Below are 14,743 nucleotides of genomic sequence, written 5' to 3'. Positions count from 1 at the left end.
CGTTGTGAACAATGAGTATCACTTTAAGGCTGATGTCACTGCCTCAGCATCAGGCAAGGCTGTAGACGGGAAAACGTGGGTTATGCAATTTGAGAAATGGGTTAATCCACTCATGCATGAGGATGCGCTCCCTGCCGGGGCGGTACAACAACTTCCACCTTGCCAGTAAGCCCGGTGAATGACTGTCCCGTATATCTCTGATTACTATACAACGGCTTATCAAGCTCACACGCTCCGTGGTGACTTTGATGCTAGTCACAATTTGATTTCAGGAGAAAGCGCCAGCAGATACAAACACGCCAGCCTTATCTGCTGGTCTTTTCTGTAAAGAGCGTCCCGCGACGGGATTATTATGGTCAACATGAAGAGCTCGAGAGGACTTCAGCTTGCGTTTAGAATTTACAAACGGAGTCATCATCACTCTGTCGGAATTATAGGAGCGCCTTTTTCCAAGGGACAGGTGAGAATGTATTGCTGTCGTTCACATTTCCTGCAGTTGAATTACTTATTTATCGGTTATAGTTCGATAACATCATCGAACCATCGCGAAATAACCAATTCAACATTCAAACGTTCCTGTGCCGCAGCCGAGGGATGGAGTGGAGCGAGGACCCGACCTGATCCGCAGCGCTGGATTGGTGGAGAAGCTTAAGGCACAAGGTGACGTTCGGACGCATTTACAGTCAGTACTGTATGTACCGACACCATATCAGCCTACTGCTCAGAAAAGGACTCCCCACCTTGTAGAAATGGAGCGTTACAAATTAATGTAAATACCAGAAAATATTTGTCTCAAAGTTATCAGTAATTATTTTTTTAATATATATATATAGCCTATATATATATATATATATATATATATATAGGCTATATATATATAATAGAATAGTAAATCGAAATCTCTTTCAATATCTGAGGCTTATCTGTTTAAAATAGACTGAAGAACCTCTACAGGATCTTGAAAAATCATGAGTCCAGTGTATGGCATACAATCCTTTTCATCACTAATTCATCAACTAATCCGTTTGATATAGGCCTAATATGATATGACCCTATTTTTTGGAGAGCAACTTAAACTGTATGGGATGAGTTAGAGGATGAGATAGATGCTCTGTGGTGTGTTGGGAAGACAAACTCTTGTAGGCTAATGCTTAGTCATACCGTCTCCTTACAGGCAGAGCTAAAAGTGGTTGAAAAGGATCAGTGGGTGTAATGGATCAACAGGATCAGATCAGTGTGCTTGTGTGTGTGAAAGGCAGAGAAAGACGAGAGGGACAGAGAGTGTGTTCACGTGGGATCACAGTCATTCTAGGCACTCTGTTTTATTCATGGCACATAAGGGGCAAGATCTGATAGGTTGAGCTCATCTGACCATGTGCCACTCCCCCACTGTGTGTGTGTGTGTGTGTGTGTGTGTGTGTGTGTGTGTGTGGGGGGGGGGGGGGGGGGGGGGGGGGGGGGTTATGTGTTCATGGGGCAGTACCATGTTAACCCATGGAATATTGATACCAGTCAAAATATGTTCAGTCATTTATCTCAGTACCAATCAGTAAAGAACTCCAAGGCAAGTCAATACTTAGCCCAACTAGATGTTCCAAAAGATCAGAGTTCTTACTCCCTAACTGTAACAGAGCTAGTTGATAGTCACTCATTAGTAATACATTCAACCCTGTAGAGTTCATTCACATCAGTTTAGGAAATATTTGTTTTGAATTTTGGCTTACGTAAAATGCACCCGGGGCTTATTTCGTAATGTTTTGAAACAACAGGTCGCATCATGATTAGACACAAATCCCAGTGTGAAGAATTTACATATGGCATAACACTTTCCAATATCTCTTCAGATCTCATACATCTAGCATAGACATGACGTTTGGATAGTTATCTCACCATAATGCTTGTGTAACATTCAATATTGTATATTCTCAGTGTTCTCTTTGGTTCCTGGTTCTCATCTCCACCATGATTGTTCTTCAACAGGATGTGATGTCAAGGACTACGGCAACCTGATGTTCGAGGAGTTTTCCAGTGACGAGCCAATCGGCCGCGTGAAGAGACCTCGAGCGGTGGGCCGTGCCAATGAGCGCCTGGCTGGCGCTGTGGAGGAGGTGAAGAAAGAGGGGCGTACCTGTGTAATGCTGGGCGGAGATCACAGGTGATTGACAAGTCGCGATCACCCCACTTCACTGCTCATCAACGCTCCATGAATCAATGATCCAATTCTGATCAATGAACTTTTCAAATATCAACTTCAGCATTTGAGGGCATTTTTTCTTCCGCGTCAATTCTCTCTGAAATAGCCCATGTCCAGTACAAGTGATGTGAACACTGACCTGTTTGTGTTGACTGTAGTTTGGCCATAGGCTCCATCCAGGGCCATGCAGCAGCCCAGAAGGACCTGAGTGTGGTGTGGGTGGATGCCCACGCGGACATCAACACGCCCCTGACGTCCCCCACAGGCAACATCCATGGACAGCCCATGTCCTACCTCATCCAAGAGCTGCACTCAAAGGTGACCTGCGGTGTAGTCTCTGTCTCTCTGACTCCTCCTGTCTTTCTTATTCTCACCCCCAATGTAAAGAAGAATATTAAAAAGAGGGGCATCAATGATGCAAAAATTGCTCTGTTATTTTCAGTTTCTCTTTATATCTTTAAAGTAGTTTCCATATTGTCATACATCATAGTCCAATGGGTGTTTTTTCCTCCAAATTTCTTTTGCATTGTGAACATTCATTATGTTCTCAGCTGGTTATTACCACACCCCTGTCTTTGGTAATACCTGTTATGGGAACTCACTTGTGCAACATTGACTATTGTTTAATCAACAGTTCTCTATTTTAGACCTGTGTGTGGTCAAATGAACCACATCAAGTTCTCAGAAACCTTTTCAGTAGTGGCCTTCTGGAAAGGGAGGAAGTTAGTGAAAACATAGGGCCCAGTCATAACAACCTTGACTGTTTCTTTGCAGATTGTCATGTTAAGTGATATGCTTAACAGCAGAAAATCACAACTCACTAGTTTCCAGGACAGACTTTGTTCTAGACCAACTGCCATCTCAAGTTTAGAAACGCCATTACAAGTACAGTAAAGCTGACAGTATGGAACCAGAGCTTGTTTGAGTTGTTTTGGATATTGAACTTGTTCCTTATTGAAGTTTGCGTGTGTATAACCTACTTTAGGTCCCAGTTATGCCCAGCTTCTCCTGGATCAAGCCTTGTGTATCAGCCAAAGACGTTGTCTACATTGGTCTTAGAGACGTGGACCCAGATGAGCAGTATGTACACACACACACTCTTAAGAGATGTGCAGACAGCCTGTGTATGCTTGCACATTTTCTACCATTAATCATAAATCTGAATAAAAAAAGATGCATGTGAACACAACCATCCATAGTCTCAGCAAAGAAAAACATGTAAAAAACATGTTTCCTCCAATCTTTTCCCATTTCAGCTACATCCTGAAGTACCTGGGCATTAAGGTGTTCTCCATGACAGATGTGGATCACCTGGGCATAGCCAGAGTGATGGAGGAGACCTGCGACCACATGTTCTCGAAGTAGGTTGTCGTCCTCTTGAAGTGTTCATCTCTACAGTACTTTGTTTGTCTTGACGCACCTGCTGACGATCACTGTTCTCCAGAGTGAAGAAGCCCATCCACCTGAGCTACGACATCGACGCCCTGGACCCGTCCATATCCCCTGCCACAGGGACCCCCGTGATAGGGGGGCTCACTTACAGGGAGGGGGTCTATATCACGGAGCACATTTGTCAGACAGGTGGGCTACATACTTACAGACATGCACCTCTGTCACGCACATGGGATCCTGGGTAATGTGTTGACCTCCATGTCTCCCCTCTGGCAGGTCTCTTGTCTGCGCTGGACATGGTGGAGGTGAATCCCAAGCGAGGGAAGACGGAGGAGGAAGTTCGATCGACAGTTAGCGCCGCTGTTGACCTTGTGCTAGGCTGCTTCGGACGCCTCCGAGAAGGAAACCACCCTAAAGACTACCGCATGCCTGAGCCCTGACTGGCAGGTTCAATGAGTAGGCGACTGACAGGTCGATTCATTGACTGCCTGCCTGTTTGACTGAGGTGATCGGATAATTGGTTGGATAAACAGTCTGTCAAAAATGTTGGGTAGCTGATTGGATGACTGCACCTCAATGACAATTATTTCTCTGGAATCCAGTTGTATTGATTTGATAGCTTTTTATATTTCCTTAAAAATAACAGATTAAAATGCTTTTTTTTATCAAAAAACAACCGTGGTAGATATCTTGAATCTATATTGGTGTTGATTTGTTGTGAGTTTTTTGGGACAAATACAACACACAAGTCTTTAACATAAAATGTATTTCTGTAGAAAACATTCATTGATCACTCGCACGGAACAAGATTTCTCACACATTTCATAACAAATAAAAGACTGCATCTAGGATGAAACACAGCAACACTCCTTATACACACCATTACAGGCAGGAAGGCCTGGGCTGAGACAAGTGGCAGGAACAAAGTGACTGACTGAAGGAGTAGGAAGCTGGATGGAGCCTCAAGTGATCATTCTAGTCTCTTTCATTCCAGCGCCGAAGGGAGGATTCTTCCTTACATCATAATCATTGATCACCAATCAGGAGTGAACTTGGGATCGTCCTCTGCATGCACTTCAGGTTCACTTGTCTGCTGTATTTGACCAGGGCACAAAGGAGGAGGTGGTAGTGGACAGGAAAGAGGACAGGAAGGGGGAGTGAGTGATATAAAGTGAAAGGTTGAAAGAGAGAAATGGGAGGGGGGGGCATACAATGACAGGACGGTGTACTTCGACCTCTGGGCTGAAATAGACCCCGGGCCAACACACGCTATTGGTGAAGAGAGGGGGCAGCGGCACAAGGCTGAGAAAGGGGCTTGGGGAAAAAGGCCAATGAGAGTCTGGACAGCGATTCAGGGAGGAGGGAGAGATGAGGGAGGAGAGTATGGGAGGGGAGAACAAGACTGGAGGGAAAACCAAAGGTCCCCCCAAAGATGTGACAGACAGAGCGACAGTCCCAGTCACCTGTACGGTTCATGCGCAGCGAATCAGACAAGCCTAATCGCAATCGCCTAATGAGTTAGACCTAAACTTAGGTCTACAGACCTAAACTCTTGTTACCAATCACATGAACACTCCACATGCTGCAGCCATGTCTGACAGTCAGTACGACTAGCTTCTCCATATCCACGAGCTCCAGTCGGAATGGCTACCTTATGAACAAGACTTCTACATGTCCATAGACACCTAGCCTGAATCCAAACCATGAATGTGTGGAGTCTGGAGGATAGGGGGTTTATATGGGCCATGCCGGTGTTGTTTCATAGGATAGCAGGAGGATGGTAGGCATGGGACTGACAGGAGTGAAAAGGGAACAAAGGGAGTGAAAGAGGAGTGTTGTGGATGTTGGTACAGAGGGGAGGAGAAGGGAAGGACAGCACCTGTGCAAAATGACGACCGGCCCGTGATCTCTCTTCCACAGGTTCAGAGCGGAGAGGCAGTATTGTTCCTGGGTGGGTCTATGGCTAATATAGATACCAGGTGATGTAAGTGGACAGTAAAGATAGAACAGTTACTACGGGTAAGACAGCTGCAGTCAAGAGTGTGCAAAACCCATCATGAAAGGCACAGACTACAATCCACTCTGGTCACACGCGCACAAACATCATACACTCACACGTTCACAACACACACTTCAGATAAAAATAAATGTGTCAGACCACATGAGCAGCCAGAGGCCCAGCTCCCCACTGAGAGAGAGAGAGAGCAGAGGGGTGGGACAGGAGGATGGAGGGAGGGAGGGAAGGAGAGGGAGTGTAAGGAGAGGAAGGCTGTTCCACGCTGTCAAGTCGACAGATACAGTCTCTGGAGCTCTGAGGAGGAAGAGAGGTGTTCATTTTGTCCATCAGTCTGTCTCATCCAGGCTGCAACGTCTTCGGAACTCCTGGCCTCGCTCGTGAATCCACTTATTAGACACTGGAGGGAGAGAGAGGGAGAGTGTAAGAGAGTGAGAGTGCAACAGTGTGACAGCGGCAGGAGAGACCCCTAACCCCTCCCCTTAACCCCTCCCCTTAACCCCTCCCCCTAACTCTTAACCAGCTAGGGAGACTGCTTGGCAGACTGGGATAGATGCTCACCCCACTTGTTGCCCACCAGGACTGGGCATGCTGCATGTCTGGTGCTGTAGTCCCCCTCCCCACTGGGAAACAGGTTGTACCAGAACACCGCCGTGCCCTGGAACACACACACACACAGACAAAAGGATACATCTTCTCATTGTTTCCTGTGGCCTACACCTTAAAAAACACGTCTGGCCCGTCAATAAATCCCTAACAACAGCAAACAAACCTTTTTGGGCACTACTGCCGCCCCTACGTCAGTGAAGACAGTGGCGCCCCCTGATGGCACGTCACTCATCTGCAACACACAGGGTAGAGGCAGGGCAAATAAGACAAGACGGTACCACTCTTGTTTGGAGGACTGGGAGATGAAGGTGGAGATACTCACGTATATGAGCCAGGTGGCGATGCGGTTACCAGTCCCCAGCTCTTTAAAAGCATCGGGTTCATCTTTCTACAAAAGAAACACACACACACGGTTTGTGATACTGAGGCATGTCCCGTTACCTTAACATAGATGAATTCAAGCCTACTAATACACATATGATTTAACAATAAACCACATTTGCTGTAAATGATCATTCAAAAGTCATCAACCTTAATAACAAGTGTGTGTGTGTGTGTGTCCCTCATCATTCTCTTCATGCTTAGTCATCCACTCGTTCACACAGCTCATATTTCCAGTACAGGAATAGAAGGAGAGGGAGAAAGAGAGAAGGAGAGAGACAGAAGAGTCGCTGTTTACCCGTCCAAAGTCAAAGTGAGGTTCATACTGCCCTCCTACACCATAATTTGCCACCTGAGGACACAGAGAAAAGCACAGTAAACCCAGAGGCCAGACACACACTGCCACAGTGGTGATTCTAGTGGACTGTACCCCCCCCCCCCCACCACCCCCCCCAGTGGTGATTCTAGTGGACTGTACCCCCCCCAGTGGTGATTCTAGTGGACTGTACCCCCCCCCCCCCCCCCCCAGTGGTGATCCAGCTGCCCTGCACTCCAGGAAGTCATCCCCGGGCGAGTCACCTGCAGCTCCTCTGCCGTCTTCACATCCAGACCTGTGATGTCTTCGATCCGCTGGTTGATCTTGTCCACCACGGTATGTTCATACGACGCCAGCCACGCACTGGAGAGGAGAGGACAGGCACTCACACGAGGGCACACACGTGACCCACAGCCCTATGTGCTTACACACGCCTCCGGACAGACGGGTGGATCAGGGTTTTCATGTGTCTGTAATTCTGTTATGGTTGGTTAGTTGCAAGCAGACAGGACAGCTGGTTGAAACGGAGCAGAGAAATCCTGCAAATGAAATAGAAAGACAGGACCACTAGGGGGCAGCGCCCTGTCATCTTTGTATCAATACCAGGCCATCTCTGTGACACAAGACCCCTCTGACATAAGCATTTGAAATAACTTCAAATGGTATCAGTGACTGATCAATCCCACCTTCCACAGTCCCCAAGCAGACTGAAGCACGAAAAATGTTTGAAAGGGTTTTAAATACTAATTGACCCCGTTCTGGAGAGGAGAATTGGCCTGCAGACTGCGCAGACAGTGGAGGAGGACTAGGGCGGGAGGGGTGGACATCTCCTACAGGTGCACTACCAGGAGGAGGGGGACGAGAGGGAGAGCAGACAGAAGCGTGACCTGGTGACCCTTTGAACCCCTTACCTCTTGGAGACTCTGTAATGGGCGGTGGTCAGTTTCCCTGTCTGGGGGTCATGCACGGTGGCTCGCCTTAGCTAGCTCCCCCGACACAGAGAGAGAAGGAGGTAGGGGAGGGGGTGAGACAGACGGAAAGAGAGAGAGAGAGATGATTGATCACTAGCTGATAGAGATATGTGTTGTTGGAGAGCTATGCTGATACCAGACTAGCCATGCTTCAGTACAGAAAGAGGGATGCAGCATGCCAGTCATGCTGCCTGGACTGGAAGCACGCCTCTCCTGGCCTGGCAGCCAATCACAGGAAGCCCCTTGGGCCGGCTTTCAGTCCTCATCCGCCATCTTGTTATCAAGTCATGGTAGTGGCAGCATGACACCCTGGTCAGAGCACTGGAAGTTTCCCTTACTTAAGCACCAGATATATAAATAACCACGAGAATATATTTATACAGCAGTGGTGCAGTGGATCAGTATGTTCTTGTCTTATGCCAATGAAGAACATGTATTTGCTAGACTCCAATTGAAAGCTTTCAGACGTGCATCCGAGTTCAGTCATATGACTAACCGCTTGAGGGAGGCTAGCTGTACTCTTAACCAAGGTGTCCTGCCCAAGCAGAGCAGTGCAAGGGGCGGGACTCAGGGACGACAGGGGTTGGGCTCCACCTCCCCCCCACCCCCCTCTTACCTCTTGCTGATGCGATAGTGAGCGGTCTCCAGCACACCAGTGACAGGGTTGGAGATAGTGGCTCGACGCAGCTGTGGAGCCAAGCCCCCAACAGGACACGGGTTACAGGGACACTTCCCCCCTCCCTCACACCGACAGGTCGGCACAGGCACGGCGTCAGCGCACACTACCCAATGCTACCCAATGCTATGCACACAAGCCGACACTGGGCTGCTAGGCTAGGCTAACCTGGCGAAGCTAGGCTAGGCATCCGTGCCGTTCCGTCCTGCTCACACACCAGCTTCACTAATGCTATAATATCCTTTGTCCTCGTAGCTAGGAAAACAAGATTAAAAGGGATATTCCCGGAAATACAAAACTTATCGTCTCTAACCATTTAACTCTAACCCACTCTACACAGACCTACTGTGCTAGCTCTGATGTCTGGGTCTCCCCCCCCCCAGTCATAGCAGAGCTAAGCATGGCTGCTGGCCAGCCAGTGTGGAGCCAACAGGATCTATCATGTACACAGTACTCATGCAGGGTGGACAGTGCAGTTCAAGGTTGTTGATGGGGCATGCATGACAATGTTGATATTTTCACATCAAACACTACCATACACTCCACCATAGCCCCCATCAGTCAAGGGCAGATAGGGTCAAAGCACTGTGCTTCCACACACGTCAGTTGTCGTTTTTTGATATGTTTTTTGGAGAAACCAAATCAAATCCTTCTTCAGTATTTTAACAGTATTTTTCAATAGTATTTGAGCCAGGCATGTTGTTGGATGACTCTCTGCAGCTGACTGAGGCGAAGCGTCTGAGCTCTGAGACTGGACTCACCCGAGGTTTGGCCAGCTCCTTGACCTTCTCGATCTCCTCGTTGGACATGATATCGTGGTAGCGTACAATGCGGGGGCGGTCCCACTCATCTTCCTGCTTCACTGGACCAATCACGTACATCGGGTGTCGGTTGTTGTCAAAGTAACGACAGAACATGCGCTTCTGTCTGCGAGGGGTCTTAGAGAGAAAGATTAAGAGGATGAAAGAAAAAATAGAGAGAAAAAGATAACATTTTTTTCCTAAACATGGTATAACAACCTATAATTTTAGGAGAATCCAAACAAAGCCTTTGAGTTTGAGTGCCTACCATCGTGATGCCCTCTCCGCGACACAGCTTCTCATACTTCCTCCTCTCAGGCAAGTAGTCTGCCTCCTTCTCCTTCCCCTGGTCTTTGCTCTCTTTCTTCCCGCCCTCCTCCTCCTCCGCCTTCCTCTGCTTAGCCAGCTGGTACTCAAAATACTTCAGGTTGCCGTTGGCTCGCTGGTGGGCTGGGTCTGGGGGACACAACATTAGGGGTATAACCTGATGCCCATCTTAGGAAGTCACTTACCAAGTCCCTTGCTTCAAGTCGTTTGTCCAAAACCTCAGTGAAAAAATGTCCCCTCTCACCCAGTATCAAGCTGCATCATGACATGCTGAATAAACCCAACCCAATATGCCTGACTGCATTTACAAATAGTATTTGATCCAGAACCACCAGAGCACTTACCCAGGGCGAGCAGCCTCTTGGTGTACTCCAGGGCTCTCTCCAGCTCCCCCTGCTGGTAGATGGAGTAGCTGAGGTAGTCCAGGATGGTGACGGCGTCGATGAGGCTGCCCTCCCCCTGGTCCAGCTGGCTCAGCGCCTGGGCCATCCACAGCTCGGTGTGGTAGTAGTCGGCGTCAGAGTAGGCGATCTTTCCCAGCTCGTAGCAGTCCTCCACGGTCATGGTGCTCTGGAAGGCCACCCCTGGGGAGGTGCCTGGATGAGGGACACACACACACACAGGTGAGTGCATGCAGTGAAACACACAAACAAACACACTCATAAGGGAGACAGGAAGTCAGAGGACATTGGGAATGTGTACGGTGCATGTGTGTCATTCAACTGATTTGATCTTGGGGAGCATTGTCACACTAAACTTTACAGACTTCATCGGTCCTCTGTGGGTGGGTGTGTGTGTGTGTGTGTCTCCCAGCCTCACCTGGCAGCTCCCCGGTGGAGATGGTGTGGGTGTCCAGCTTGTAGGTGTCCTGCAGCCTCATCAGGGCCTTGGCAGCACCAGTCTGGTCGTCATCGTTTGGGAAGTGCTGCCTCTGAATGGTCAGGTTGGAGATAAAACCTGGAGAGTGGGGGGGGGAGGAGAGAGGATTCAGATGGATAGAAGATACAGACATCAGCATCAGTTTCCCTGAGAGTAAAAGAACAAGTACAGACCTCTCTTTCCTGAGCTTTCGTCATGTGATGCTGCCTGGGTACTGTCTCAGTAGTGTGCATGTGTATGTTGGTACTACTGGGTTTTTAATACGTCTGTCTGTGTGTGTCTTGGTATCCAGAGTGCTGCTGACCGTCCGACATGTCTGTGAGGACCAGGTTCTCCAGCTCTCCCCACTCAGTGTTGAGTCTCTTCATCAGCTTGAAGGCATTCACAGGGTGACCCAGGAAGCCCTCGGGGTCCTGGGTGGCTGTGGAGGTCAGGGCGTCCAGCCTCTCGGCCCACCTGGCCAGACACACACACACAGAAACACAGCTGTCCATTAGCAGGAACCACTCGATGACTATGGAAAAGGCTTTCATTCATGCAACACACCCTGTTTTGGTGACTGGACTTGTCACTATTCAAACACAATAGCAGGTGAGGAGAAGTAGGTCTAGCAAGCCAAGCTCATTGTTCCACACATACATGGTGATATTGTATTTCATGGGACAGGTGAGACAAGATCCAGTTAAGTCATTTAGTCTTCCAGAGCTTTCTGTCTCCTGCTCTCTCATACCAACAAACAAAGGAAGGAACAGAGATGGTGGGATGGTAAAACACCTGTTTGTGCACAAAGAAAGAAAAAAGAAAGAAAGAGGGAGTGAGAGAGAAAGAGACCAGATTAATCTACCCATCAGGTGGTTGTCTTACTTTTTGACTCGCTCTAGCTTGCTCTCCTCTGCTCTGATGTAGTCCTTCAGAGAAATTACCAGGTCTTTCTCTGTGAACAACAGGTCTGTCATCTGGCCTAGGGAACACACACACAAACAAACAAACAATCAGTTAAACACACATTGCCAGACACAAACAATACTCAGACAGAATTACATTTTTCAATCAATGCCTGAAAACAAGCACTCACATTGTGTGCATATTACCAATAAACAAGTTTGTACAGTACTCATTGATTTAAACCTAATCAATAGAATCAACTGTTGGTTATAATCGCAAGGTAAAGAGAGATGTAAAAAGATAGATTTACCAATGGAGGTGAAGAAGTCATTGTGAGCGGAGGTGGTGTAAAGGAGACAGCTCAGTAACACACACCAGCAGCTAGCCCTCTGCTCCATCCTCTCACTGCTGCCTGGCTGCCTGGCTCTGTACAGGACACAAGTGAACATGGGCTCAGTCTCTGGCTCTGTACAGGACACAGGTGGACATGGGCTCAGTCTGACTGTACAAGACACAGGTGGACATGGGCTCAGTCTCTGGCTCTGTACAGGACACAGGTGGACATGGGCTCAGTCTCTGGCTCTGTACAGGACACAGGTGGACATGGGCTCAGTCTCTGGCTTTGTACAGGACACAGGTGGACCTGGGCTCAGTCTCCCTCTGGGATACTACAGCTAGACGAAGATGAGGAGGACAAGGAGGAAAATCCCCTGTCCAGGACATATTTTTCTTGAAATATAAACATTTAGATAAAACCAAATTATAATCTAAATATGCAAGTCTCAAATGAGCACAGCACTCAAAATCTGTGAAGTAATTTGTTTGAATGAAACTTCAAAAGAAAGTCCAGTTAGTTTAACATAATTATCTTCATGTTAATCCACTGAGGCTTTCTAGAGGGGTGCTTGTGACCAGAAAGGCAGCCTGCTGGTAGCCTGATACCAGGGCTTAGCTCTGAAGGCTCCTGCCAGGCCTGCCTTTCCCTTGTGAAAGGAGCTCTGTAGTACCCACTGAGTGTACATGGGCCCTTCCAATACCAATTCTGGCAGCGTACCATGCCCCCCCCGCCTGCCCTGCCTCGGCCGAGCCAGCACTGGGCCTTTAACTGCTACTACTCACCTCCCCATGCCAGGAACGACTTCATCAAAAACAACTACTACACAACTACAGATCTACTACAAGTCATTCACTGAGTTCTTCTAGAGCCAGATCGACTACTAAACCTGAATGGATAATGGCGTAGGCTAGCCGGTCTGATCAAACCCACGAAGAGTGCTTCAGATGAACTGCAGGGCTGCACACAGCCCTACGAGACAGTAAGTCAGTGTTTTCTTTGGATAGTGTACATGAATGGGTGTTACGATTATGGGGGGAGTCCTTGTAAAATGTTTTCCCCTGTAAGGGATCCCTGGCCCCAAAAAGTTTGAGAGCCCCTGCTCTATCATAGCTGCCCTACCACGGTGACAGTCTTAGTAGATCTGCTGCAGGGTGTCCTCCTGAGAACAGCTGCATCTGAAGGACAGCAAGGAGATGTGGAGGACTGGGATGGAAGGGAGGGTAACGTTACTTACCACACAAGCCCATTTGGAAGGGCAACTGTTACAACGGGCAATTACGTTACAGGAGAGCACGTCTACACACACACACACACACACACAATACTGAGCAGGACAGACTACAAGGCGGATGGGGAAAGTTCTAGAAGCCCAGAACTGTCCGTTTTCTGCTCTAATAATACTAGTTGTGCCATTAGGAGCTACAGTCAACAGTATCCTAACGTGCAGTGAGGGCGACTGCCTCGCTGTCTATCCCAGTAGATTGCCGGCACAGCAGCCATATTGGCAGCCTAATTGGTAAAAGAAAACGAGTCCTGACATAAACCCAAGGAATGTTTCAAACTTCTTGGCGAAGTAACGACAGTTTCAAAGGTTAGGGGATAGTAAAAAAGCGAGACTGCCACGTCCGTGCTCCTCCCCCCATCGCAGAATTTTGGGAGCACTCCTCATCCCCATCAAAATACGTATTTTTTGTTCCTATTCCAGACGGAAATCGTAGCGCCAATGAGTGAGGGAAACGAGAAGCTAACTTGCTTATAAATGGATAGCAAGATTTTCAGTTCCCCAAAATCTGGCAACCCGTGAACTAACAAATTAACGGAACTCACTAATTAAATCGTGTGACAATAACTGCTTCTGAAAAGTTACTCACGCGTGCTAAAATAAAGGCATGTACCTGACCTTAATTTCACCTTTACGAATAAGTACTAAGAAAGATTTGTAATACCCTGACTTATTTTTTGTTGCCATCATAAACCGGTTAGATTGAGGTCAAATCAAAGCCTCCGGAGAGTGGGCGAGAAAGTGAAAATATCAGTGACAAGACACATTTTAGAAATTAGAGCACGTTTAACCTACTATAGCACAATAACTATGTTATCCTGATGATTTACCAGTCTTTTACAGCCCACTAAGGAAGATATGTTCGAAATAGCAAAATTACAAATGAAACATATGCACACAAAAGCGACAGGCAATATGAACAAGTAACACAATAAATAGTATTTCGAACCATAATAAGGTGTTTACGGTGGGCCTACCTTTTATCGTTCCGGCACAACGTTCTGAATGGAGCAAAAAAAATCCTCGTGTCGATTGCTACTGCTGTTTTTTGCTAATCGTTGGAATGTGTGTTTAGAGCTAAAGCGAGCTACGTTTGGGATCTATTCAATTTCGAAACATTGCATCCTCCCACTTGCCTTCAATCTTTTAGTTGTATTATTCTCAAATAACTAATAACTAGGAGATAATTATATAGAAATAAGACTATCTTATATTGCACATATATTATACACTGAATGAATTATATTTTAGTTGTTAAAAAATACATATGAGGGCACATGTTTTTGGAATGGGATGTATCCTTGCTCGACAGTAGTCTGCCTTTTCTCCGTTAACGTTCAGAAGGCTGTTGTCGCCACCCGGCGGCAGAATGACAAGTGAGTAGAAAACCGGGCCTGAACAAATGAAACGAATGAACTTTTTTAGAGGTGCAATAGTTTAACCAACCTCTAGACGTAGACAGAGTACAATGTTTAAGTGATCAACGCCTCGCCCTAAACAATAATCAGTTTGGGATGTGATTGACTGTGCTTCTTTAATTAACTTAACTACATTTATTATCAATCAGATCATCACATGTTGGTCTGCAGTTCATGTCGCATATTCACCAAAAGTTTTTTTTTAAATAGTGCCAATAAGTGTCTTGTTATTTTTGTTACGGCCACAGCCCTTGTGCTTTTG

At 47.2% G+C, this 14,743-nt stretch overlaps 2 protein-coding genes across 5 annotated transcripts; one reads left to right on the top strand and one right to left on the bottom strand.

Moving 5' to 3' along the window:
• The first annotated feature begins 74 nt into the window (after nt 1-74).
• arg1 (arginase 1) lies at nt 75-4,319 on the top strand. Its single transcript, XM_047032267.1, has 8 exons — nt 75-460; nt 588-660; nt 1,981-2,155; nt 2,353-2,512; nt 3,180-3,274; nt 3,451-3,555; nt 3,639-3,775; nt 3,863-4,319. Exons 1-8 carry the CDS (start codon nt 353-355, stop codon nt 4,024-4,026), a joined length of 1,017 nt encoding a protein of 338 aa, XP_046888223.1. The 5' UTR covers nt 75-352; the 3' UTR covers nt 4,027-4,319.
• Nucleotides 4,320-4,335: 16 nt separating this feature from the next.
• On the bottom strand, nt 4,336-14,167 carry p4ha1a (prolyl 4-hydroxylase, alpha polypeptide I a). Of its 4 annotated transcripts, XM_047032266.1 has the most exons (16): nt 14,041-14,167; nt 11,755-11,870; nt 11,424-11,520; nt 10,864-11,015; nt 10,500-10,637; nt 10,025-10,276; nt 9,622-9,809; nt 9,315-9,491; nt 8,494-8,564; nt 7,818-7,883; nt 7,170-7,269; nt 6,889-6,942; nt 6,532-6,597; nt 6,373-6,441; nt 6,162-6,258; nt 4,336-6,000 (listed from the first exon to the last, which is right to left on the bottom strand). In XM_047032266.1, exons 2-16 carry the CDS (start codon nt 11,840-11,842, stop codon nt 5,930-5,932), a joined length of 1,686 nt encoding a protein of 561 aa, XP_046888222.1. In that variant the 5' UTR covers nt 11,843-11,870; nt 14,041-14,167; the 3' UTR covers nt 4,336-5,929. The 4 variants fall into 4 exon arrangements, with proteins under 4 accessions (XP_046888222.1, XP_046888220.1, XP_046888219.1 ...); XM_047032264.1 differs by lacking the exon at nt 8,494-8,564 and having other exon boundaries at nt 7,818-7,888; XM_047032263.1 differs by lacking the exon at nt 7,818-7,883 and having other exon boundaries at nt 14,041-14,166.
• Between the last annotated feature and the right edge of the window lie 576 nt (nt 14,168-14,743).

Source organism: Hypomesus transpacificus, chromosome 13 (assembly GCF_021917145.1).
Source record: "Hypomesus transpacificus isolate Combined female chromosome 13, fHypTra1, whole genome shotgun sequence".
In the NCBI taxonomy this organism is placed as follows: Eukaryota; Metazoa; Chordata; class Actinopteri; order Osmeriformes; family Osmeridae; genus Hypomesus; species Hypomesus transpacificus.
The sequence above is the reverse complement of the archived record's forward strand: the minus strand, read 5'-3'. Positions and strand labels throughout refer to the sequence as shown.